This window comes from Dysidea avara, chromosome 4 (genome assembly GCF_963678975.1).
Source record: "Dysidea avara chromosome 4, odDysAvar1.4, whole genome shotgun sequence".
NCBI classification, from domain to species: domain Eukaryota; kingdom Metazoa; phylum Porifera; class Demospongiae; order Dictyoceratida; family Dysideidae; genus Dysidea; species Dysidea avara.
The window spans coordinates 41,027,963-41,053,107 of record NC_089275.1 but is presented as its reverse complement, the minus strand read 5'-3'; the positions used below and the strand labels follow the sequence as shown (position 1 = coordinate 41,053,107).

The following is a 25,145-nucleotide window of genomic DNA, read 5'->3' as shown; positions in this document are numbered from 1 at the left end:
TACAAGGAGATGGAACTGATGGAGAGATTGTTGACCAGTTGATATGCAGTAGATTAAAATCTCCACATAACACAATTGGGTACTTTGATTGAGTAGAAAGTAATGAATAGTTTAAAGAATTCAATGCAGATACGTCAGAATTAGGCGAGCGATAAAATGTACCACCAAACAGCACAGGACCAATTTGTGTGAATAACTCAAGCCACAGAAGCTCACAGTCCAACTCTAGATCTGGACGACGAATAGGTGTCAAATTGTCTCCAACTAAAACTAAGATTCCACCACCATGTCTATTACAATCGCGACGAAATCCAACATATGATGGAGGTACAACAAGGGAATCTGTGATACTGTCATCTAGGAAGGACTCAGTGATTGCAACAATATCATATTGAAGTGTTGTCAAACATACGGCTAAATCTAACCGCTTAGAAAATATACTTCGCGCATTTAAATACAAACAGTTTAAAGCCTTATCAGCAGGTATATGTTTGGGTAATGCTGGAGCACCACCAAATTGAGTACATCTGGAACAAAACCACGGATCATCTGTTGGTGAATCAACAAAAGAACCATATTGAGCATCGCTGAGAGGATCACAGCTCACGTGATACCAGATTTCACACGTCACATAAAATAGCCCTGTCATCATCACCAACATTAACATAGCACTCTCCACACGGATACGGGCCAGGATTGAGAGCAATGTCACCACAGAGAAGTAGCAGAGAAGCGACAGTCAAGGCGGAACTGTTCTTTTTAATGCACACTCCACCACGTGTCACGCCATAATTCACGAAGTGCGGAATATTCAACGAAAAACTCACCTCATAAACTTTAGTAGGAACGAAATCTTCACTAAAATCACTAACAGAATGTCGTAAAACAAATAGCAAAAGACCTGACAAAAGACGTGCTACGCGCCACTTCGCCATTTTTTTTTATGCCGGCCATTATAGCTATCAGGTGTATTATTTGCTGATTCAAAAATGCAGAAACTAACAAGAGGATCTGGCAATCTGGCTCTCCCTAACCACCTACAACTTGCCTGTTTGTGCCCCTCCCCTTGCCACTGAGGTCCTGGATCCGCCCCTGTAACAGGGGCTGTAAGTGCAAGTTGGCATGCATGCGGTATAGCCTCATTTTAATTTAAACCCTACCACCACGGCCGGCATACGGCAACCACGATCGAAGAGGCTTGTCCTTTTGTACAAACCAGTCTTTTGACAAAATTCAGTGCTGGTCACTGTAAAGTGTTAGTAATAATTGATAATACGTGGGTCACGTGCACAATAACAAGTAATCACGTGATAGCTATAATGAACGCTTCGGTTGAGATGCAGTGGTGGAAGATGCGTGGATTACTCGTGTGTGAGATAGCTGACTGTCTACGAAATCAACGAGCACGTATTGTCTAGATCTGGTCCCAGATCCGAACATGCAGTAAAGTGTCAGTATTTCGCGGATACAGACAAGATCGTTGTTCAGGAAACTTATATTAGACGTTGCATCTTTTTGTAAGGCGAGGTATATAAATTAAGATGTATGTGTGACATCCACGTGTACCTGTGGTTATTGCCTATTTAATTAGTACAAGACAGACACAGCCCCTTTTCTTTTGTCATTTCCCGTCCACACACTGAAGACCTGCATGGTCGCATAAGACTAAAGGTTGACTAGCTAGTGTTCTGGTATACTCCTTTAACTCTACTGCCCATAAATTAATGCTGTTTGCACACTCCGCTATTAGCATTCATTTTGATTGTTATTGTTTACCATCAATTACCTTTACACCCCCGGGATAGGAATCTCCGCATACTTGCTGTACTTACGTGCTGGACTATCCTCACCATTAATTAATAGATGATATGCACACTCTATTACTCGAACGAAAAATGATCAATTAAGCGTAGACGGCGCAAAACTCAACGGTAACTTAAAAGCGGAAGTCCCATACAAAAGTATGGGAAGCAAATGCGGCTCGAGCAATAACTCACCACTCGAGCTAAGGACAGGCCATCTTGCTTTCCATACACTTCTTTTCGTGTTTTGTATGGGACTTCCGCTTTTAAGTTACCGTCGAGTTTTGCGCCGTCTACGCTTAATTGATCATTTTTCGTTCGAGTAATAGAGTGCATATCGTCTATTGATGTTGACTGGGAGGAGAAAAGTCTGATCCATTGTTCTGTAGTGAATTTCGTGTTGTTTGATACAGTAGTCTTGTTCTTTACTTTGAATAAGGCGGAAAGGTGATTGTGGACACAAAAACAGTGACAAAACTTGCTAACAGACCCAAGCGGTTAAAACTTTGGCTAGCTGTAACTCTCGAATTGTTCACTCTATGAGCGTCAAGTTCAGTCCGTAAGTATAACTCGGGATAAGGAATCGAACCAGCAAAGTCATTAGTCCATGTCTCCGTGTTCAAATCTTGCCGCTTGAATGGTGGCGACAAATTTTGTCTAGCTCTACCTGCCTGAAACAACGTCTTCTTAACTTACAATTTGTTCTGCGTACTTATCCATCCTTTGTTAATCGAACTGAAGTAAACTCATTGCCCGTACTGTCCACTAAACAGAGAATTAATACGCTAAAAAGCCTAAAATTGAGTTGCTGATGCATCAATTCATGGATATCTTTGTAGAAAGGTGTCGATGGAGGTGCAGATGGAAGTGTTAAAAACAGAAGATTCCAATCCCGGGGTATAAAGGATCTATGATTACAGCAATTTTTAGTAGCGACCACTGCTTATGTGGTGGTCACTACCAATGGTCCTGTAACACCATCTGCAACCGGGATCAAGGTTTTTGATTGACAGAAGTATACAGTGATGATCATTTGATTTCTCTTTAAAAACAGCCTTGACTGCTTTCTTGTTTTGTTTTTGAGCTAGCTTAATCATCACTTTCTAGGACGTCATCACTTTCTAGGATGTCTTGATCGATTGATTCAGTGCTAATTTACCTCTTGACCACTTGATTTGATTTTGATCCTGGTTGCAGATGGTTCTACATGACTATTGGTCACTTGATTACAATTCTGATGTAGGGTTTGTCACATGTTTATTAGAAAAATACGGTAGACTGTAAGTTGTGCATATATTGTCTATTCCATGAATTGTTAAATGTTTGAGTATTGTTCCATAGTGTACGTCTGCTTATTAAGTTCCATACTGTACGTGTGGTGTATAATTGTTCTGTATTTGTTTTTACAGAAACTGTCTTAGTCAAGAGACACAGAGTGTATTCTATCTAATATGTTACTCTGAGCTCATACCATTGACTTTGCCTATGCTTCACAAACAAGGTTATGTAAGATACAGTCTATACCCAGGTAGAATTGACTTGCAAGATTCTTGCAAGACTGCAAGTGTTTGCATGAAAAGGGACATTTTCCATGCAAGACTTGCAAGAAACATGCAAGTAAGCTACATGTGCATTGCTTGCAAAGGAAAGGGACATTTCTGTGCAAGAATCTTGCTTGCAAACTTGCAAGTCTTGCACATCATTTCTCCCTGGGTAGTGTTTATTCATGTTTTGAAACGAATTGCCTCCATTTTTAGTATGTACCAAAGACTACACATTTCATGTAAGTACTAAGCTTGTAGTGATGTTTACATGTGTAGTAATGTTTACATGTGTAGTGATGTTTACATGTGTAGTGATGTTTCAGGTTAGTACATGAATGGACGATATCCGCAATGACGTATACTTACGCGTGCGTGACGTTTTATTGCGTCACCATCGTTATGGCTTCCGATATGTGGGGACTTTGTACAGGAATGAATGGCGAACGTGGCTGTTTGTGATGAATGACTCAGTAGATCTGAAGGAACTTGCTGGTGAGCGATATTAACAATATTGCGATATGAGTAATTACTTTTGCGCGCCGTTAGCGAGTCCCTGTGGTCGATTTCTGGCTAGTGGGCATTAAATGTGAGACGAGCTATCTTTAGAAAACACAGCGTGCACACGTTAAATAAGTTTACCCTTGTCTTCCAAGGACCACCTAGCTGGTCAAGCCCCGGAACCTAGCTACTAAGCATGTTTTCATGTGTATGGCTGGGTCCTTGAAATGTTTTTGCCCTATAAAGGCATACACCCCAAGCAGCAGGGCATGATATGATCCAGACAGAGTTTTAATGTGTGTTACTAATATTGTAGGGTGTGAAGGCAACACTGCTGCGTCCTGCACTGGCCAGGATACCATTCCAGGTGAGATTTTTCAGTGTACACACATGCAACCAAGTAGTCTTCTGCAGATGGTGAACACAGTAGTGCTAACAGCAGAACTGATCTACCTGCAGCAGAGAATGTTGGAGATGAATCAAAGGATGATCACTTTCATAGTGAAGGTGCAGCCAAATCTGTCAGTAGCAAGAAAAAGTCTTGGCAAGGGCACTATTGTTGCGTACCAGATTGTCACAATTCTGCTGGTCACAGGAAAGAGCAGGAAAAATTAGGTCTGCCAAAAATATCATTTCACACTTTTCCTGTTGCAAATTCAGCTAAAGGAAAAAAGTGGATTGCTTTAATTCGCCGTGATCCTGGAAAGCACTTTGCTATTACACAGAATACTAAAATTTGTTCGGAGCATTTTGTACTTGATGATTATAAGTCTGGAGGTGAAAAGCAATGTCTTAAACTTTCCGCCGATCCTTCTGTATTTCCATGGAATCAGAAAAAGAAACGTATGTCGATAACTTCAACGAAGGCATTGCAGCCATTAACAGTTGATAGCTGTGGTGTGAAGGATATTTCTGCACTTGATGTTGATATGGATACATATGATGGAGAACTGCAACATTTTATTACTGATTGTGAAGGTACCGATTCTCCTAATTCTATAACAGATTTTGAAAGAGAGACTCTAAAGCTTCAAAATCAAGTAGCAGATTTGGGGTGCATTCCTACTGGTACATCGAGTAAGCTTGCAGAAACTGAAAGACAGTTGGCAGTTACACAGAGCAAGCTTGTAGAGATGGAAAGACAGTTGGCAGTTGCACAGAGCAAGCTTGCAGAGACTGAAAAGCAGTTGGCCGATATGCAGAGCAAGCTTGCAGATAATGAAAGACAGTTCGCCAATGTACAGAGTAATCTAACTGATACCCAGAGTAAACTATTGCAAATGCAATGTAAGCTAGCAGATATGGAAAGAAAGCTTGCAGATTCAGAGAATATGCTTAAAAAGTCTTTGTTTAGGATGGAAAACATCAAGGGCAATGACACTTTAGTAAAATTTTACACTGGTTTCAATGACTATGAAACACTGGTGGCATTTTATGAGGAGATTTTAGAATCTGATGCTAAAGTGATGCGGCAATGGAGTGGCCATAGAAGTGAATGTGACTACAGTGATGTGAAAGTCAGACGTACCTTCAAGCTTCCATTACAAGAGCAATTTTTTTTGACATTAGTTTGGCTACGACTAGGCTTACTTGAACATGACATCGCCTACAGATTTGATATTTCACAGCCATCTGTGTCGCGAATCACAAACACTTGGATCAACTTGATGTTCCACAGTTTTAAGTCAATTGAAACATTTCCAGCTTGGCACGTAGTCAAAAAATATATGCCCGAGACTTTCAAGAAAGATTATCCTAACACTAGAGTTATAATTGATGCTACTGAGTTTTCAGTTGAGCGACCATCTTCTTTGCTTTCTCAAGCTTGCACATATTCAGCGTACTAAAGCCGAAACACAGTTAAAATTTTGATTGGAGTAACACCAAGTGGGGCAATATCATTTGTTTCTGAAGCATACGAAGGTTCAATATCTGATCGTAAACTGGTAGAAGTTAGTGGATTATTAGCAAAATTAGAACCCGGTGATGAAATAATGGCTGACAAAGGATTTACAATACAAGACATGTTAGTCCCATATGGTGTCCGCCTTAATATGTCGCCATTCCTTCAGTCTAATTCACAAATGCCAGCCAATGATGTATTTGTAACCAAAAAAATTGCTCGCTTAAGAGTACATGTGGAAAGGGCAATTGGTCGTGTGAAGGACTATCATATTTTACGAGAGACCTTGCCTGCTTCCATGTGGGATTCTATCAGTGACATAATATACGTTTGTTGCATGCTGACTAATTTTGGGCCGCCATTAGTGTGTTGATGCCAATAATCATTGTAAACAATATTAAGATGTCAATGTATACATACATAGACTAACTTATACAAACAGTAGAATCGTAATGATTAACACCATTGTATACAATAAGAAATGGTATTGGTTCATAGTTATTCCACTGCACACACAACTCTGCAATTTCAATAGGAATAAAAATGCCCCCTCTCATTTTTGGCACAGGAGGTGTTTTACATGGAAATTTCCGTGCTGATGTAAACATTCCTCTGCATCCAGTCACAACCACTATTTCTCTTCCAATTGTTATAGCAAGTAGACGAACTTCCAAATCACCTCCCCATTCACTCAACTGCAAAATACGGCTTTTTTTTCCCTCCCACTGAAGCTGTGTAATGCCATCCTCTCTACGTACTTCTGGGTATTTATTCATACAATGCAATGCTAGAATTCTTAGCTGTTGAGCAACAAATACGTCTCCAGAAGACTTTTGCTCAATAAACCCAGCTTGGTGAGCTATTGCATGATATAAGCAATTGCCATCACCATAAACTTTATGCTGTGCATAATGCAGTTGCTGCAATACAATAGATAACTGTCGAGGTGAGTGGCTGATGGCAGAGACACCCATAATTGAAACCTCCTCACAATAGTCATCCACTTTCAGTGGTGTTTTTGTAATAGAGGTTTTTGTTGCACAAACAGATTGAGTACTCTGCTTCACAGTTTTTGTCATAGTAAAAGGGTTGACAACTTGTGAGCTCTTGTCATGAATAACCGATGGAAGTACACATGGCGATTGCTGTGACTTGCTTATTGCAGGAACATATTCACTCATGACATCTTTGTAGACAGCATTTTCTACAGCTTCAGGTATGGTGAAAGTTTCTGCTGGACTCACAAAATCTAATGGTTCAATTTCTTCGTACACAGTACTCGCAGTTTTTGTCACAACAGGAGCAGAAGGCAGATCAACAATCGGCATGTTATCATCATGAATGAGGACATATGGAACTATAGCTGGCAAAAACACAGTGAAATAGAAAGTCCGAGCCTTTGAAATGGCCTTTTCAATAAATCTTTGGTCATAATCAATCTTCTCGATGTAAATTTCATTAGGAGTCCATACTACAAAGTCGCACCATAACAGACGGGTAACATGAAGCTGTACTTGAATCTGATAAAAATACTGGTGGTTTCTTTTTAATTGCAAAGTTCCGTTACCATTTTGTAAACAAAAAGAGGATGATTTCATTGAAGCCTGAGCAAGTGACATATTGGCACATACATAAGGACACTTCACCTCCAAGCATCCTCTGTCCTCACCCACTTCAAGTATGGAGTCTGGAGTTGCAGCTAACCATGGTATGGCTGAATCAATCCACAAGCCACATTTACACACCTTCACAATAACTCCCTTCTTCCTCTGATGGTCAATGTAACATCCAATTGCAACATCTTCATTTCTTTTTCCATAGTCAATTGCAGGTGTGGTGATAGGTTTTGGAGCTAACTTGCTGTTGATAAAAGGAATCATATCTGTTTTTGGCTTTCTATGACACACAGTCTTCATTATTGAAGCAGTAATTCGGAACTTTCGCTCTTCATGCCAAAGACTCGACTGAGCTTGAGTTCGAGTTTTGATTTCCAAATCTGCTGCCTCTGTTGGACTGATACATACGTGCTCTTCATAAAGATTCCTGACCAAATGGTGTGGAGCAGGCACACCATCAATTTTACGCTGGATCAATGAAGTAGTTGTACAGTAATCATGGTCATGATTTACTATTTTGGTGAGGCACAATAAACTCAGCTGAAATTGAAGTTTCTTGGCTTCTGCTCTGGCAATTCGTTCTTTTCTAATTTGGTCAAGTCTGTTTTCTGATGGAGCTGGTTCCTCATCCAACAGCTGTAAAAAACAAGATGTTCCATAGCTACATAACATAGATTGTGTCTTAGATGCTTTCTTCTTGTCACCATCACTGACAGCTGAAGAAACAGCGTGGGATGCAGCTACAGTTTTCATTTGGTGTATCTGACTCAATCTGTTCACCAAACTTGTTCTTCTTTCCGGATGTGCAGTCCTTCTGGACGTAGGTCGACAATCCCACTGATTAACTCTACAGAGTTTTGGTTGTTTTTCTACCCCGTAAACTTTTTTAGTCAATGTGACCAACTTAGTTGGTCGTGCATCTACCTTCTTCTTCTTTGGAACATTCCAGGATTGCCGCTTTTCAGTACAACTCTTCTCATCCTCTTCATTGATCTTTAAATGAAAATATTCTTGAACACAGTATAGCGTAGCTGTAATGTGATTGCAGCAGCCAGATAATCCAGCTGGGCAATCACAGATGGCTTTGCACACATGTGCAGTGTTGTTAGACAATACTACACGTACATTGTACAAATTGTTCTTCTTCATTGATGGTAGTACAGATGCTCCGATGCAAACATACTCTGGGAGACTTGGCATTAGATGGTATCGAACCTTCTGAACATGGCCATCCTGAAAAAAGCAATAAGCTTTGTCCAACGTGCGAGTATAGCTAACTGATTCAGATGTACCAGGGCTCAGATTGACATTACCTTGAACATGAACTCCAAGATCAGAACCGTCTCTCCTATCAATCACACTCTCTAAATGGTTGGCTTTCTTGATTAAAACTTTACGTTCAACTAAAAACTGATAAATCGTGCCGAAAGTAACACTGGGGGCTTTGCAAATCTCCTTGGTCCAGAGGCTGTCCTTAATGTCAGGAATGATCCGCAGTAAAGTAACATCTTCAGGATTCTTATTCAACTGTGCCACTTGTAGCTTATTCTGTACATTAGCACCACCATCAGGATCAACAAGGTAAATGTCCCAGCCATACTTGATATAATTACATACTCTACAAATCATGGCCATGAAAGGTCAATAATAACAAAATGCATATTCTTACCGATCAATCAGCTCTGGCTTTCTTCCACTCACAGGCGCACCACGACAGTTGAGCCACCTCTTCAGCTCTGTAACATTCAGCTCTGAAGGATGCTTGCCATTTAGTGATGCACCAGGTATATCAGCTTCCGTCAATAAAATAGCATCATCATCAGGATCATCATCGAGATCTTCAGAGCCTGACATGGTGATTGATAACTTCATATGAATTACAAAAATCATCTTACCAAGGGCCTTATCCCCACTGCTCTTCACACGAGGTATATCGGCTTCTGTCAATAAAATACCATCATCAGGATCGTCATCAGTGATCTTATCGAGATAGTCAGAGCCTGAGATGGTGCTTGATAACTTCATATGAATTACACAAATCGTCTTACCAAGGGCCTTATCCCTACTACTCTTCGCACTAGGTATATCAGCTTCCGTCAATAAAATACCATCATTGTCAGTATCATCATCAATAATATTATCAAGATCTTCAGAGCCTGAGATGGTGCTTGATAACTTCATATGAATTACACAAACCATCTTACCGACTGTACTAGTCTCCGCTGCATCAGAATATGCACCATCACGCAAAACATAGGTACTACAGTCTAAATAAAACAAACACTACAGTCAAAATTTTCTGACATCTGTCTGTTAAAATGGTCATACCAGCAAGCCCATCCATGCCACTGTCTGCTGTGAAAGCTACCAAGTCGTCATGCGATAAGCAGCCACTGTGGTTGCCATAACCTATAAATTGTTGATACAATATGAATAAAAGGTAGATATATAGCATAAAGTTGTTCTTACCAAGGATCCTATCCCTGCCATTCTCTGCTGCTGGACTGCTGTTAGCACTACTGTGTTCACCATCTGCAGAAGACTACTTGGTTGCATGTGTGTACACTGAAAAATCTCACCTGGAATGGTATCCTGGCCAGCGCAGGACGCAGCAGTGTTGCCTTCACACCCTACAATATTAGTAACACACATTAAAACTCTGTCTGGATCATATCATGCCCTGCTGCTTGGGGTGTATGCCTTTATAGGGCAAAAACATTTCAAGGACCCAGCCATACACATGAAAACATGCTTAGTAGCTAGGTTCCGGGGCTTGACCAGCTAGGTGGTCCTTGGAAGACAAGGGTAAACTTATTTAACGTGTGCACGCTGTGTTTTCTAAAGATAGCTCGTCTCACATTTAATGCCCACTAGCCAGAAATCGACCACAGGGACTCGCTAACGGCGCACAAAAGTAATTACTCATATCGCAATATTATTAATATCGCTCACCAGCAAGTTCCTTCAGATCTACTGAGTCATTCATCACAAACAGCCACGTTCGCCATTCATTCCTGTACAAAGTCCCCACATATCGGAAGCCATAACGATGGTGACGCAATAAAACGTCACGCACGCGTAAGTATACGTCATTGCGGATATCGTCCATAGTAGGGATGCCACGATAGTCGTGACATATGACATGTCGTGACATAAAGTTCCATGATATGATATGACATAGGCTTCTTTATGTCGTGACATAAATATCTCCTAATAATGCACACTTTTCCATTCATTTTGATTAATTTTGATGCAATAAATATGAGAAAAATTGACAAAATAAAAATAGTATGAGCAATTGTTGGTTGTTGATTTCATAATTAATATTGCTGATGTTTAAGTTGATATTTTTGCATGTTTGAATCAAAATAGCTATGCAGTTTCATAAGTAATAGCTTCAGTTGTGAAACTTTAAGATTTGCTTATGTCGTGACATATGACATGTCGTGACATAAACCTCTATGACATGTGACATAAAAATTTCTATGTCGTGGCATCCCTAATGAATAGACCGTATACTTGTAGGTTTAGATGTATAATTTACTGCATGAAAATTTTGAGATACACAATACTTGAAGTTTGGGGGTTTGTTAAATCTTTTGTTAAGAAGTTTTGAAAGTTATGTAAAGCTGATAACTAGGCAGTGTAACAACTAGGTGATGTATGCTATCATTGCTATTATTCTTATTATAGTGGGCAAGGGACATATTTGAAGGACTGTTTGTACAGCCAGCTCAGAATGCTAACCTAACATGTCAGGTTGGTGACATACTGTGCTAGTATATTTCATGGGTTTTTCTTTCCTAGTCATTTGAGTCAATTTTTCTCATCTCCATAGTAAAATTCCATTGTAGAGTTCACACATAATATACTACATACATGACTAATGATGTTAAACACTCTTTGGGGATTTTACTGTTACGGTTGATTTCAGACTGCTTGCGAAACAATTCACATAATTTTGGTTTAAACAATATAAGAGTGTATGTGTGTGCAAATCACATGTGTAAATTGTTCAGTAACAATCTGAAATCTACTGTACCCCCTTGGTCTGTACAAGACTAGTGTTTTGTTAACTAAAAGCTAACAATTTCACTGGCTACCTTAAATCGTAATCCATGGACAACCACCACAACCGCTATTGTTTATGGCAAGAGTTCATTATATATATACTGAAGAGAGTATCCTACTCTCATATACCCCTGTAGAAGGGCGTATCGTGAAGTTATGATGTAACCACAAGATGTTGCGGTTTGTGACATGCAAGCAGCCATAAAAGTGTAAGAATCGTTAAGCACCATTTCACACTCGCGACACTCAGGATAGCCGTATTCGTGAATGGCCTAGCAAGAAACGCCTACGAAGCAGCCTTAACTCATGAAGCAACGATTGTAGTTCGGTGAGAAATGCTTAGAGTTGGTTGCTAGCGACGTTGTTAGGCACACGTTCAATCAATACCATGTTCAACTAATGACATCATTAATTATACAGAGAAAAACAGGCGAACTCAGAAGTGCTACATCATAATTTCACGATACGCCCTTCTACAGGAGTATATGAGAGTAGGATACTCTCCTCAGTATATATGTTATGAACTCTTGTTTATGGTTATAATACAATTACAGTGATCTTGTTGATGTGTACAGTGGATTTCACTTGCGTTCGAATCTCTGTATTCCGTATTGTGCACATGCCTTCACTTTCAAAGCCTGGCACGTGCACAACACGGGCTACGCAAAATTCGAATTCAAGAGAAATCTACTGTATTCTGCATTGTAACCATCACATCATGTGATCCCACACATGGTGTAATAATGATGCTGCAACATGTCTCACTATCAAGCAGTGACTTGTATAACTAATAGTGTCTACAAGTCTCATGGAATAGTGTACATCAACCATCCCTCACTAGCTGTGTGTTCAGTGATGATGTAGTGTTTCAAAATTTCATTGGCTTTTTGTGCACAAGGATACTCTTTTTATCTGGCCTGTGTGTTTATGTAAAACTATGACTGTTACAGGGAAATAAGTTACTAAGTTTTTTTTTGTATACACTGCATGTGTAGTAGTGAAAAGTGTACATCCATTACTGAACTTTTCAATATCATTTAGTGATCCCAAGTTTATTGCTAAGACAACGAAACATAGTGGAATGCAGTCGGTTAGTGCACCAATTTATTAAAGTCACACTGATATGTGGTGTGCATTACTCCAGCAGCTCTAGTCAGCAAGCTGGGATCATTTGATGATTGTACAACACGGGCTCGTAATCAGTTCCAGGAATATTACTACAATACCATCTCTCAATTGTTGTTTAACTTCCCAGCAGATCATGTGAGCAGCAAACCAAATACCACAATCAATTGTAATAATGTTATCCTCCTCAGGTAACCTCATCTGGTCAACCATTCTGGAGTGGTCCCAAAAGATGCCCCAAACCAATTATTTTTGACCCCACTGAGGTAAGTAATGTATTGGTATGTGATATTAGACTTGATGGGTTCTCTGGAAACACTTTGCAGTCATGAAACTCTTCCCTTGTCAAATGCACATTATATTTGTGAAGTTTGCCACTACCTGAAATATTACATTCTTTTTCATGACAGTACTCCCATTAGTACATGTCTTCTTATCACTGTAGACTTTACACATGAACTTTATAGTGTCTGCATCAATATTATTTGCTAAGATTTATGGGATAAAATGTAAGTTTACCACTGTGGTTTGAATTATAGTCACATTTGTACAGTACAACCCTGTGGCTTGTTTTGCACAGAGGGAAAGTTTGACAAATCAAGCAATTGTTGAAATTTGACAAATCATGTGCTGTGTTTCATTAAACACTGCATGTTAACTCGATGTGCCATATGCCATTGCATATAGCTATGTGACCTGCTGAGTGAAAACCGGCCATTTTTGCAAAATTCTATTTTGCAATAAAACCGTACTGGGTAAAAATACGTGTGCTACATGAAAAATTTACATACGCCGGAAATTAGGTTCAAATCAATAAAATCTATACACCTATGGATTTACCTGTTTATGCAGAGTAAGAAAATCTTTGTTTTGTGTTAGCGAAGCAAAGGATACGTGAGTTATGGGTGCTTATTTACGATGCAGTAAAAACAGTGTTTACCATTGTTATTTCTTTGTTGGATTGGCCTTCTTTGTCAACCTGGAGGAGTACAGGGAAAGCACTATACCTTGATTGAATTGCCAGTTCATGGTGCACAAATTGAGCCAAGCCCTGTCTTTGTAACTTGTTTCAATCATGAGTTATGATCGTTCATCTAAGCTACTGTAATTTATTTCCCATATTGTTGCTGTACAAATCGAGTTTATCACTGTTCCAGCTGTCAAGCACTATTACTCTCAAGACCATTCATCACAAAAGGCTGAAACTTTGGTTGTCCACTCTTGTTACTATAGATTACAGAGATGCAATAAAATGGAATTTGAGGAATGTGCAAAAATTGCTGGTTTTTGCTCAGCCGGTCACATATAAGTACTATTAGTTAGTACTAACTACAAGCTCAGTTTATATCCCTCTGGAATAGTGGATATAGGATCACTCATGTTTTATTTAAACTACATTTGAGGACACCACAATGTACTTCAAGCTCAGTACAGTTGATTAGGGATCCGCCGATTATGCTGGCATAATAATGAGCATAATAGGTGCCTGAAAGCATTGAGCATAATGCTAGCATAACAGGTAGAATATTTGTGCATTACCATAAATTTTTGTTGATCAAAATACATATCACAGAAAAAGATCGATATAATCTAATAGAACAGTCATAAAATAATCAGACAGCTGACTGTTCTATTAGAGCATATCGATCTTTTCTGTGACATGCAGTTTGACAAGCAAGGATTTAGACTACTTCAGCAACTATTTTTCCATTAAGTGAAAATTTACTAGAAAAACATAAGAACTGAGGTATCAAGCATAATTTAAGCATAATAGGCCAAATTTTGAGCAGTGCAGCATAGTATAATAGGTAAAATAATGAGCATAATTGGCAGATCCCTACAGTTGATGGCACTAGTAGGACTCTAGCTTGATGTCCCAGTGGTGGTCCTTTGTGACACAGAGTTACTCAGCATCATTAGAAGGTTTACACACTTGAATTGTATTATACTATGAGATGTGTAGTACTAGTCTGACATTTAATAATGTCATGTCATTTTCAGCCAATGAGGATCACAAGTACATCCATGATGTAGTCTGCAAAGTTCAGGTAGTAAAATTTGAACCCAAATCAGGTTTGTGCATGTGTGTGTGTGTGTTTCTGTGCTTAGTGTTATATTGTGTTCATTGTAGGTGTTAAGATAGATACTACTGAAACTGAAGCTGCTGCTGCAGGTAATTTAGGGGTGGGGCTTTGAGTGATGAATATAATATAGAAAGACTGTTGAGGTTACTGCACAACCCTGGCAGTATTGCAGAATCTGTGGAATCCAGTCGGATACATCAAGCATGTGATTTAATAATTTAACGGGAGACTGCATCAGTTAGAAAAACTGTTTTTCAACAGTGTCCTACAAATAGCATACAGTAAGAAAACAATTCCAAACACAACAAAACATATACAAAACACAACATTGACATGGAAATACAACATATGGAAAGTACAGAAAAATTAACAATACAATTTCTTAAAAGTAGCTTTAAAATCAAATAGACCATTTATTCTACACAATGCAGGGGGTAAGTTATTCCAAATCACTGCTCCACGATAAAACTATCCATTTTTCCCGATGTAGTGTATTATGTCCACTGCATCCTGTATATACCTCCACATTGATAAACCAATCCCTCAAATAAGATGGGCAAAGTTTGTGTATGACTTTAAACACCTGGAGTACTATATGAAATCGATGCCGTTCCATCAGTATAGGTTTCACAAATGAGCTACACGTGGAAATATCCCACAGGAAACGAGAGTACAGATGTTCCAAGGGTTTAGAAATTGAAGATGTTACTGCCCAGACAGCATCACAATAATTGAAAATGGGCAGGGCAAGACAAAGGATTGATATAACTGAGACAGTATGTAGTCTGGCAATGGTTTCATACGGTTTAAAGCATACAGCTTACATCTTATCCTCTTCAACACATAGTTAATGTGTAATTTCCAAGTCAAATGTTCATCCACAATCACACCAAGATAACATGTACTAGTCACACAGGCAAGAGCCTTTCCATTAATAAACAATGACACAGTGTGATTCCGTAATTATGCCAGGATCCTACCAACATTATCGCAGACTTGGCTGTAGCTGATTTGTTTGTAACCAACGTTATATTCGATTAAGATCAGGTTGAAAGTTATCCTGAACATGTTGTAAGTTTTCACCACAACAATGTAGCTCAGTATCATCAGCATACATGTTAACATCAGCATGTTCCACAATTGCTGGTAAATCATTCACAAATATAGAGAACAATAAAGGCCCTAGTATAGAGCCTTGTGGCACTCCAATCTCAACAGAACCCTACTCAAGATAGAAAGCCACCATGCTTTACTGATTGTTGTTGATCACTTGTATAGCTTTTAAACCATGTATGAGCATCACCCACAACACCATAGCAAGTCAGCTTGTCTAATAAAATACTATGATCTACACAGTCAAACGCATTTGCCAAGTCCAAAAAGCCAGTAACAACGAACTTATGTGCATCAACAGCTTTATGCCATGAATCAGCCACATACAAAAGCACATCTTTTGTTGAGTGGTGAGGGCGAAAACCAGATTGGTAGGGTGAAAACAGATTACGCATCAGAAAATGCAAAACTAATTGGTTGTGTATGACACTGGTAAAACTGAAGTAGGACGAAAATTGGTCAAGGCTGAACTACTCTTACTGAACTGGTGTGACAACAGCATGTTTCCTAGACTACGAAAACTATGAGATGAAATACTGATTACCTTAGTCAGTAACCTACTCATTGCTAGTGGGCATGCCATCAAAATTTTCACTGGAAGTCCATTACAGCCAGTAGCTTTAGCAGAGTCCGAGCTAGGCAATACAGAAACAGTGTCATCTAAATCAAAAGTAGATATTTGAAATGTGGTATCACAACAATCATGTTAATAAGAAAGTAGATACACAGAAGTTGATGATACAGACTGAATAGTATTGTAAGGAACAGACAAAAAATAGTCATTGATATCATCTGCAGTAAAGTTACTATTACCAGGAGCTCATCGAATCCTATGGATAAGGGAGCGTGTAACTCCGTACACTACCAATACTACAGGCGAAATTCAAACATGGCGTCCAGTGTTGCTATGAATATAATTGGTTACATCATTGTTACATCATTGTTACGTGCAACAGGCATACACTGAATGGGATGCTACTCCATCGTCTTGTGTAAAGCTGCTTCGATAGGAAGATCGTTGAGTCGAAGGTGGTGCTTGGAATAGTCAAGCGGAGTGATTTCGCGTGATTAATGACTGTAGAAGACTGTCCTGCTAAGCCTGTGCTACTATTCGTCCGTCGTGCCATTGAACTTCGTTTCCATATCTTTGCTTCGTTGCAGCGGAAACGTGACATACTCAAGCATGCACCTCTGCATAATATCCTAATTAGGAAATTTTAAAAGTTACTTATAGTACACGGCAGTCATGTTTGAATTTTGCTGTTTACGGAGTTACATGCTCCCTTGTCCATAGGATTTGATGCGCTCCTGCTATTACTCAAACTTGACTTGGTACCCTTTGTAGACAAGTGACGAAAATGTGACCAAAACTTTTTAGAATGTCCTTAGGAAAACTCAGATAAATCAGACAAATATCACAGCTTGGCAGACTTCAATAGACTATTAGCCTTATTACGAGCAAAACGAAATTGTTGCCAGTCTTCCACAGTGCCAGAGGAAAGGGCCCTACAGTAAAGTTTATCCCTTAAACGCCTTGCTGCATGAGCACTTCCAGCAACAGCCCAAGGGTTGACATGTTGTTTAATACGATGCAATGGTAGTAATGCATCCAAAAGGCCTTGTAAAATAGTTGTTAAGCATTCCACTGAGTCATCAATATTATCAAACAAAAGCACAGTGTCCCAAACATCATCATCAGCTAGTATTTCCTCTAAAACAGCCACATCCAACTTACGATAACACCGAACAGAAATAATTTTATGGCCAGATTGTGCATAGGATCTTCTCATGTGTAGTGAAGTTATTTCTCATTGAATGACTGTTCAATTAAAATTATTTTTAAGTAGCTGTGTGATCTATTGGAGTATATAAATGAAACTGCTTGTATTATCCAAACAATTTACTGAGCATTCATTGTCAGAGACCATGGGGGTTTGAGAGTCCACTGTATAATAATTATGTGTTTGTACTATTGTCAAGAGTACACATTCGTATATCACTTGTTAATATCATGACCTCTTGTTATATTATCAGATGAGAAGGAATTACAACAAGTGGCAGATTCTATCCCTGGACCGATCACGATGTACCCTAAAGAGTTTGAGAAAGATGATGACGCTAATTATCATATGGACTTTATTGTGTCAACATCCAACCTCAGGGCCACCAACTATGGCATCACACTGGCTGATAAACATCAGGTAATGTAACATGTATAGGGGACTCCTTTTGTGTACTTTGAGAGTTAGAACCAATATTGTTTAAGTGGAAGTGTTGTACATTACTTGTTCTGTTGTTCTCTATACAGAGCAAGTTAATAGCTGGTAGGATCATTCCTGCTATTGCTACTACTACCTCACTGGTTGTTGGGTTGGTGTGTCTGGAGATGTATAAGGTGTGCGTGCGTGCGTGCGTGCGTGCGTGCGTGCGTGCGTGCGTGCGTGCGTGCGTGCGTGTGTGTGTGTACAAGTGTGCTATTTGTGTGTGCACATATGTAACTGTATGTGTGTGGTGTGTTTGTTTCTGTGTGTAGTGTACAAGTCTGTGTCTGCCTATCTATTGAGTTTGTAACATACCATCATGTATCTGTTGTATTCCATTTCAGCTGATCAACAAATGTGAGAAGATCGGCACATACAAGAATGGCTTCATTAATCTTGCTCTACCATTCTTTGCCTTCACTGAACCAGTTCCTGCTCCTAAGAAAAAAGTAGGTAGAAAATTGTACTAGTGGTATACCATATTGGTGGTGTGATGATGAGGAATGACAAACTCCTTATTTGTCACAATTCTAATTCTCAGTAAGGAATGTCAGGCAGGCATATTAACAGTCTACAATTTACCAACTTTATATTCCCATTATTCAAACTATGCACAGGGTGTGGTTAGTACCGTATGGAAAGTTCCGTAGCATAAAACTTGGTTAATAGCTATTGGCACATACAGTAATACTTTAGCGATGTAATGGTAGCTGGAAATATACTTTGCAGAAAAACTTTGGTGGCAAATTAAATGCCAAAATTACCAACATTTTATGCCGCCAAAGTTTTCTACAATACTATATGGTAGTATGTTTTACCCCAACTAATGCCCACCATGATATTACTGTCTGATTCACAGTACAATGATAAGGAGTTCAATTTGTGGGATCGTTTTGAACTAGACAGTAAAAAGGAGGATGGTTCAGAGATGACTCTACAAGACCTCATGGACCACTTCAAGGTGTGTCTAGTGTATTCTAATAGTTTAGTGATTATCTGGTATGTGATTTTATTAAAATACACATAAACTAGAGATCACCATGGTAACACAGGGAGTGTCTATGTTGTATTCCTTCTTTATGCAAGCAGAGAAGAGAAAAGAGCGCCTTACCATGCCGTGAGTTTATGTGTGTATGTGTATATGTGCATGTATATTGTCTTCTCTGGATGCTCCAATCTCTTGACTACTGCATTGGTTTCAGGTTGATGTCTCAAAGTGCCCCTGGAGCAGGAAACTTGCTCCATCCATATTAACGGGGACCTTGAAACTGGAGAAGCAGTCAGGTGGCTGTGTTAATAGTACTCTTGTAGACTTTGGGTCAGTGGGTCAGCACCCCAGCAGGGTACTTGGTGGAGTTAGCTATCTAGGGATGTGCCAACTGAGGGGTAGGTAACAACCTGAAATTTCGTATATCATCTCTGAAATTATTTCTGAAAGATGAAATATTGCCTGAAATTTATACAGTTTGAAAGATGAAATTTGACGATCGGGAAAATTAATGAAAATTTATGGAATTTTACAGAGTGTAACATTTGCAGATTTACTAATTTTGAAATTACTGAATTTTACGGAGAAATTTGTCTTGAAAGATGAAATATGGGCAGTCATATTTCTGAAAGATGAAATATGGGCAGTCATCTTTGAAATTTCATAAACGATTTTGGCTTGTTGCCTACCCCTTAGTGCCAACTGTCGCATAATGGGTGATGTCCATGTGAGACGTACCGTAAGTGTAGAAATTTTCGTAGTGTATAAATTTTCGTGGATTTTGTGGTTTGCAGCTGATGCATGAAAATTAATCCACATAAAGCTGATCCACAAAAATTAATCCATTTAGAAACTCGCGTCTCAGCTCGAGCAGACCTATTAACCGTTACCACCAATGCACTTTTCATACTATTAACGTGCATAATAGCTATATTAATTCTATGTAATTCGCTACATAGCTATGACCTAACGACGGCACGTGCTCCTGCTCACCATGTGAATAGATACTGATGGCCTTGTTCAAGTATTTTTCCAGCTAGCAAGATTCTTTTGTGGTGAGTCAGCCCTACAAAATGGTTTGCTTAGTCCCAGATAAGTACGCCAGCATAAATGGAGTAGCCACTGAAGATATGCAAACAATAGTAAGCTGTAAACCTTAAACGCACGATTTTTGCTCCCCGCGGCTCCTTGAGAAAATAAACTGGATTAAACCACGAAAATCATACCCACGAAATTTAATACACTTACAAACCTGTCTTTTTAGCAAACCACGGAATTTTTATGCACGAAATTTAATGGTATACCTTCACCCATGAAACATGGTACAGCTGTGGAGTACTAGTTCAGCTGTTTTTATTTTTTATTAGGTAAGAGTGACCATTAGTTGAAAGGCTTGTCAACAATGATTTTATTTTGTCTGTCTGTCTATGAAGCAGCTCTCCTTTGAGATGCTTTTCCTGCCCAGGTTGTGTAATACAAGTATTTCCAGTTTTATTGTTTGTTTGACTGTGGCAATGGCAACTAGTATTTGTTTACCTGTGTGTATATGTGTGTACTTGTGTTGTAATGTTTCTGTACATATATCATTCTATTTAATACACACCACTATATCACACCTTGTTCCCCTCCTACAGGTTAACAGAGGTGGTTCAGAAGGTATCAAAGAAGAAGATTCCATCATATGTGAACAATTTAGTGTTTGAGATCTGTTGTGATGGTGAGGATGGTGAAGATGTTGAGGCGCCCTACATCAAGTACAAGTTCCGTTAGTAACTGGATCATCTTGTCTGCTGTGTAGTGTGCACTAGTTAACGCTATAGGATGTTTAAATTATTATTATTATTGTTTTTAAGAATCAGAATGATGTTTAGACACTATGTGATAAATGATTGCAGGGGAACCTGTTACAATATAGACCATCCAATAGTGGATCAAGATGTCCTGATTGAGGTCCTGATTTTGTCAGCTACTGTATTACACATACTGAGGTTTTTGCGCATCAACAAATTTACAGTGGTAGTCACAGGTTCTAATATTTCTTGTGTGACAGCAAAAGACAAAGCAAATTCAGATAGCTTCTTATGAATTTTAAAATGTAATCGCACGTGACTTCTGCTTTAAATATTTATCGCGCAAAAACTGATTGTGGGTTGAAAATAAAATGAGTTGATTGGTTGAAATATTGTGCACACGAATTTCACTTGTTATTGTCACAATGCACTGTAGACTGTATATTGGGTAATGGTAAAACCAGGAATGGAGGAATGGGTGGAAATAGAATTCCTTTGCTGCAGAACACTCTTCATTTGTAATTGAGGGGGTAGCAGAGCACAGATTTTCTCACGACTGGTGGCGGAAGTAGCAGTGACTGCTGTATTAGAGTGTTTTGCAACTCAATTGCTAAAAAATTATAAGATAAGCATACGATTGTACTAACAGAATGGCAATTGTATAATGTCTTAGTACAATATCAAATCTATCAATTAGAAAAAGTCCAGAGGAGTGCAGCCTATGGTATTCATTATGAATGACTTTTCTCATGCTGGACCACCTTTAGAACAAAAAAAGAAAATGTCTTAAACTACTTATGCTCTTTAAATTGATACACGGTCTTGTTAAAGTCTCATCAATTACTCTAACTGCCTTAACCTCATGTACTTGTGGTCACTCTTGTTGTTATGCTATCAGCACCAATTAGAACTGAAACATATTTACATTCTTTCTTGCCTAAAATTATGGAATGATCTACCTCAGTTACTAATGATGTTGATAATGCCTCTACTATATAGCTCGCACCCCCTGTATGATTATCTGTGTTTGTAAACTCTTTTAGAAATTATAATAATAGCCAAATTTCTGGTGGATAATGCATATCACGCTGGCTGTATCCTCGGCCTAGGTTGAAGTGACTGCTCTATCACGTACAGTATGATCAGAGTATTAATACAAGTTTAACGTCATTACGAGCCTCTGAGAATTTTTAATACACTGGTGGGCAGTGGTGGTATACATGCAGGGGTGGATCTAGGATTTATAAAAGGGGGGGGGCTAACTCAAGGTACTAATCTCTTGGGTAGACGTAGCGAAGCACACTTCCCAGCATGCAAAGCATGCTGGAACTAGGGGGGTCTGGGGGCATGCCCCCCCAGGAAAATTTTGAAAATTTGATGCTAAAACACTGCAATTTGGAGACATTTCCACATAAAATTCATAATATTTTCTGCCTGTAGATATTTTATATACTGCCTTTAGATTATAGGTATGGCTCTCTGAAGTATTTTGCTAATGGAAAAGCTTGGGTAGGTACAGACAACCAAGTACATGATGCATCCCTCTCACAATTGCACAACACTGAATAGGTGCATGTTAGAATAATAATGTTGAAAGTGGAAAATTTTGAAATTTGAACAATACAAGATTGAATCTGAGAGCATTTTCAATGGAAATTGTGAACCTGAATTATGTATTGCCATACATATTAACTACACAAGTAGATGAATGAAGCTCTTTAAACAGACTAATGCACTTCATTGTATATATAAGTGTAGGCAGATTTGGAAAAATTCCTTAACAGAACCAACTACATGTTTCCAGTGAATGTTCTATTAGAGTAGTTAGCTGACTGCTCTATTAGAGTATCTCGATCTTGTAAACCTCCAATGCTGATCCGGATCCTTGTTGCATAAATTTTAGCATAAATCCACTGATAATACCTTGGAAATACGTTTATAAGGTGGTTTTATGAGTATTTGTATTATTAGTGATCATATAATTATGCTAAGACAAAATTTCATTATAACACTCAGCATATTGATCAAGTAAAGCCTAAATATGAAGGTGGGGGCTTCAGCCCCCAAAGCCCCCCCCCCCCCCCCCCCCCTGGATCCGCCCCTGACATGCCAGCTTGGATTTAAGCCTTAATGTCATATAGTAGTAATGCATTTGCTAGCTGACTATATATAATTATAATCTAGCCACTGATACCACCAGGATGATCTACATTACTATGATCCACCATCAGAAATTTAACCCAAGACATTATACAATTGCTATTCTGTTCGTACTTTTTGGCAATTGAGTTGCAAAACACTCTAATACAGCAGTCACTGCTACTTCGGCCACCAAAGTCGTGAGAAAATCTGTGCTCTGCTACCCCTTCAATTACAATGTTCTGCAGCGAAGGGATTCCATTTCTCGTTTCCTATTTCTCCGTTCCTGGTTTTACCACTAGTGTATATCCCGGTGGCGGTGGTATATTTCGAAAACTGATTTCTAGCAGGCTTCACAAGTATTTTGGATGCTTGATTGGAGTAAAGTAAGTAACAATCTGTAGCTAGTCCGTGCGCATATAATACACCTATCAATCTCAAGCCCCACCTACCCCAGGTGGGGATTTGCAAATGTTAGATGATAAATTCCCTACCCCTGGGGACAATTTAGAGTTAAAAATCCCCTACTGACTAATTCGTATTATTTATCCCGGTAACAATATGGCCAAGTATGGCTATTTGTGCTGCAAATTTTTAAATGATCTTTGAGAAGAGAAGTAACTTTTGGAATGTCTTTTTGCTTTCTTGATTGCAGGGATTCTGAGGAGGATTCTTCAATATTGTGGATATGCCAAAATTCTATCAAAAGTATTACCAATTTCAATCTCACCTGAGAACTTGGGAAGCAGTTGAGGATTTGTGAGGGGATTTGTCAATCACCAATGCCATAAGACTAGGCAAAAAGACCTTAGGTGAGAAGCCATGCCTTCTCAAAAGCACTGTATCTAACATTGATGACAAAAAGACTATACTTAGGAACAAAATTCATCTACGCAAGAAGATAATCCCCCTCAGATTAAGAGAATATTTATTACACCAGACCTAACCCCCATGGAGCAGAAGAAAAACAAAGAGTTAGGGGAAGAACTCGTCAATTTAAACAAAGATGGTATATTATAAAAAATGACACAGTAGTGCAGAGAGGCACCTAAACCCTCCTCTCTGCACTGATAATAACATACGTAACGATACATCCAATTTAATAAGTAATTATTCTTCTAATGATAACACATCTACTAATCTAATTAGCACAAACAACCTGCTGACCTCAGCATCTTAAGCTTGAACTGCTGTAGCATCAGAAGCCAAGCCAAACAAGGATTGCTGCATGCAATCATTGATAAACTTAGAGCTGAAATCTGCATCGGGTGTGAATGTCATCTTGACAGCACTTACCTACCTTCTGAAATATTCCTACGACCTTTCTATGTTATCAGGAAAGATCGTAAAGAAGGTAGTGGTGGAGCTAGTATTTATAGCTTACAACAGTAACATTCCTATAATAGAGAGCCATCACTTAACGATGATGCTGAAATGAAATGGGCCAAGCTTTGTATAAGCAACTCCAAACCAATCTATATATGTTTGTTCTACAAACCTCCAAACAATCCAACTGATCCCATTGCATCACCAACCTCAGGGCCTCACTGAGCAAAATATCAATTCACAATCCAGATGTCATCATTGCTTGTGGCTTCAACTTCTCTTCTATAGAATGGGAGGAGGGTATAGGATGTATACAGTCAAGCCCAACTTATAGTAGTGATGTAAATCATCTGTTTACTAGTTATTAACAACTCTGGATTAGAACAGTTTGTTATCCAAGCAACCAGAAACAACCATACACTGAACTTAGCATTTACTACGCATCTTGACCTAATCAACGATTTCAATTTTGTGCAAGCTAGGCATCTCTGATCATGAAGCAGTTACCTTCGAAATTAAACTTACCTAAAGTATTCCATCTGCAAAACATCTGAGGAAAGTTTACCATTATCATAGGGCTAGAATCAAAAGAATCTTAGAAGAAATGAACCATTTCTCAGGTACATTCCTCTCTCAAGAACCCTATCAATACTCTGTTGTAAGCAATTGGCAGTGGCTTAAAAACATTTTGTTGCATCTAGACCAGTTGAATTGTATATTCCCAGCAAAACCATCAACCCATACAAAGACCTGCCATGAATGGCAAAAACATTAAAGCTCAAAAGAGGAAACAAAAGTGAGCAAGGCTAGACGTACTCAAACCCCTCTGACTGGATCCAGTGTAAGTCTGCAAGTGATGTTGTCAACAAATCCTTAAGGCAAGCA

At 38.9% G+C, this 25,145-nt stretch overlaps 3 protein-coding genes across 4 annotated transcripts in view; 2 read left to right on the top strand and 1 right to left on the bottom strand.

The window, feature by feature from the left end:
* The window catches only part of LOC136252145 (ubiquitin-like modifier-activating enzyme 1), a 571,137-nt gene that overhangs the window by 203,697 nt on the left and 342,295 nt on the right, over positions 1-25,145 (top strand). Inside the window, exon 24 of the mRNA XM_066044535.1 lies at positions 14,561-14,632. Within this exon, the coding sequence (XP_065900607.1) occupies positions 14,561-14,632 (72 nt within the window). The remainder of the gene's footprint in view (positions 1-14,560; positions 14,633-25,145) is intronic.
* Positions 3,652-6,524, top strand: LOC136252151 (uncharacterized). The gene is made up of 3 exons (XM_066044543.1): positions 3,652-3,838; positions 4,161-4,211; positions 4,259-6,524. Exons 1-3 carry the CDS (start codon positions 3,682-3,684, stop codon positions 5,689-5,691), a joined length of 1,641 nt encoding a protein of 546 aa, XP_065900615.1. The 5' UTR covers positions 3,652-3,681; the 3' UTR covers positions 5,692-6,524.
* Positions 6,107-10,427, bottom strand: LOC136252146 (uncharacterized). 2 transcript variants are annotated; one of them, XM_066044538.1, is made up of 10 exons: positions 10,316-10,427; positions 9,943-9,993; positions 9,833-9,895; positions 9,692-9,772; positions 9,568-9,630; positions 9,412-9,519; positions 9,259-9,363; positions 9,033-9,210; positions 8,677-8,981; positions 8,322-8,596 (listed from the first exon to the last, which is right to left on the bottom strand). In XM_066044538.1, the coding sequence occupies exons 1-10, from the start codon at positions 10,347-10,349 to the stop codon at positions 8,469-8,471; spliced, it is 1,116 nt and encodes a 371-aa protein (XP_065900610.1). In that variant the 5' UTR covers positions 10,350-10,427; the 3' UTR covers positions 8,322-8,468. The 2 variants fall into 2 exon arrangements, with proteins under 2 accessions (XP_065900609.1, XP_065900610.1); XM_066044537.1 differs by having other exon boundaries at positions 6,107-8,981.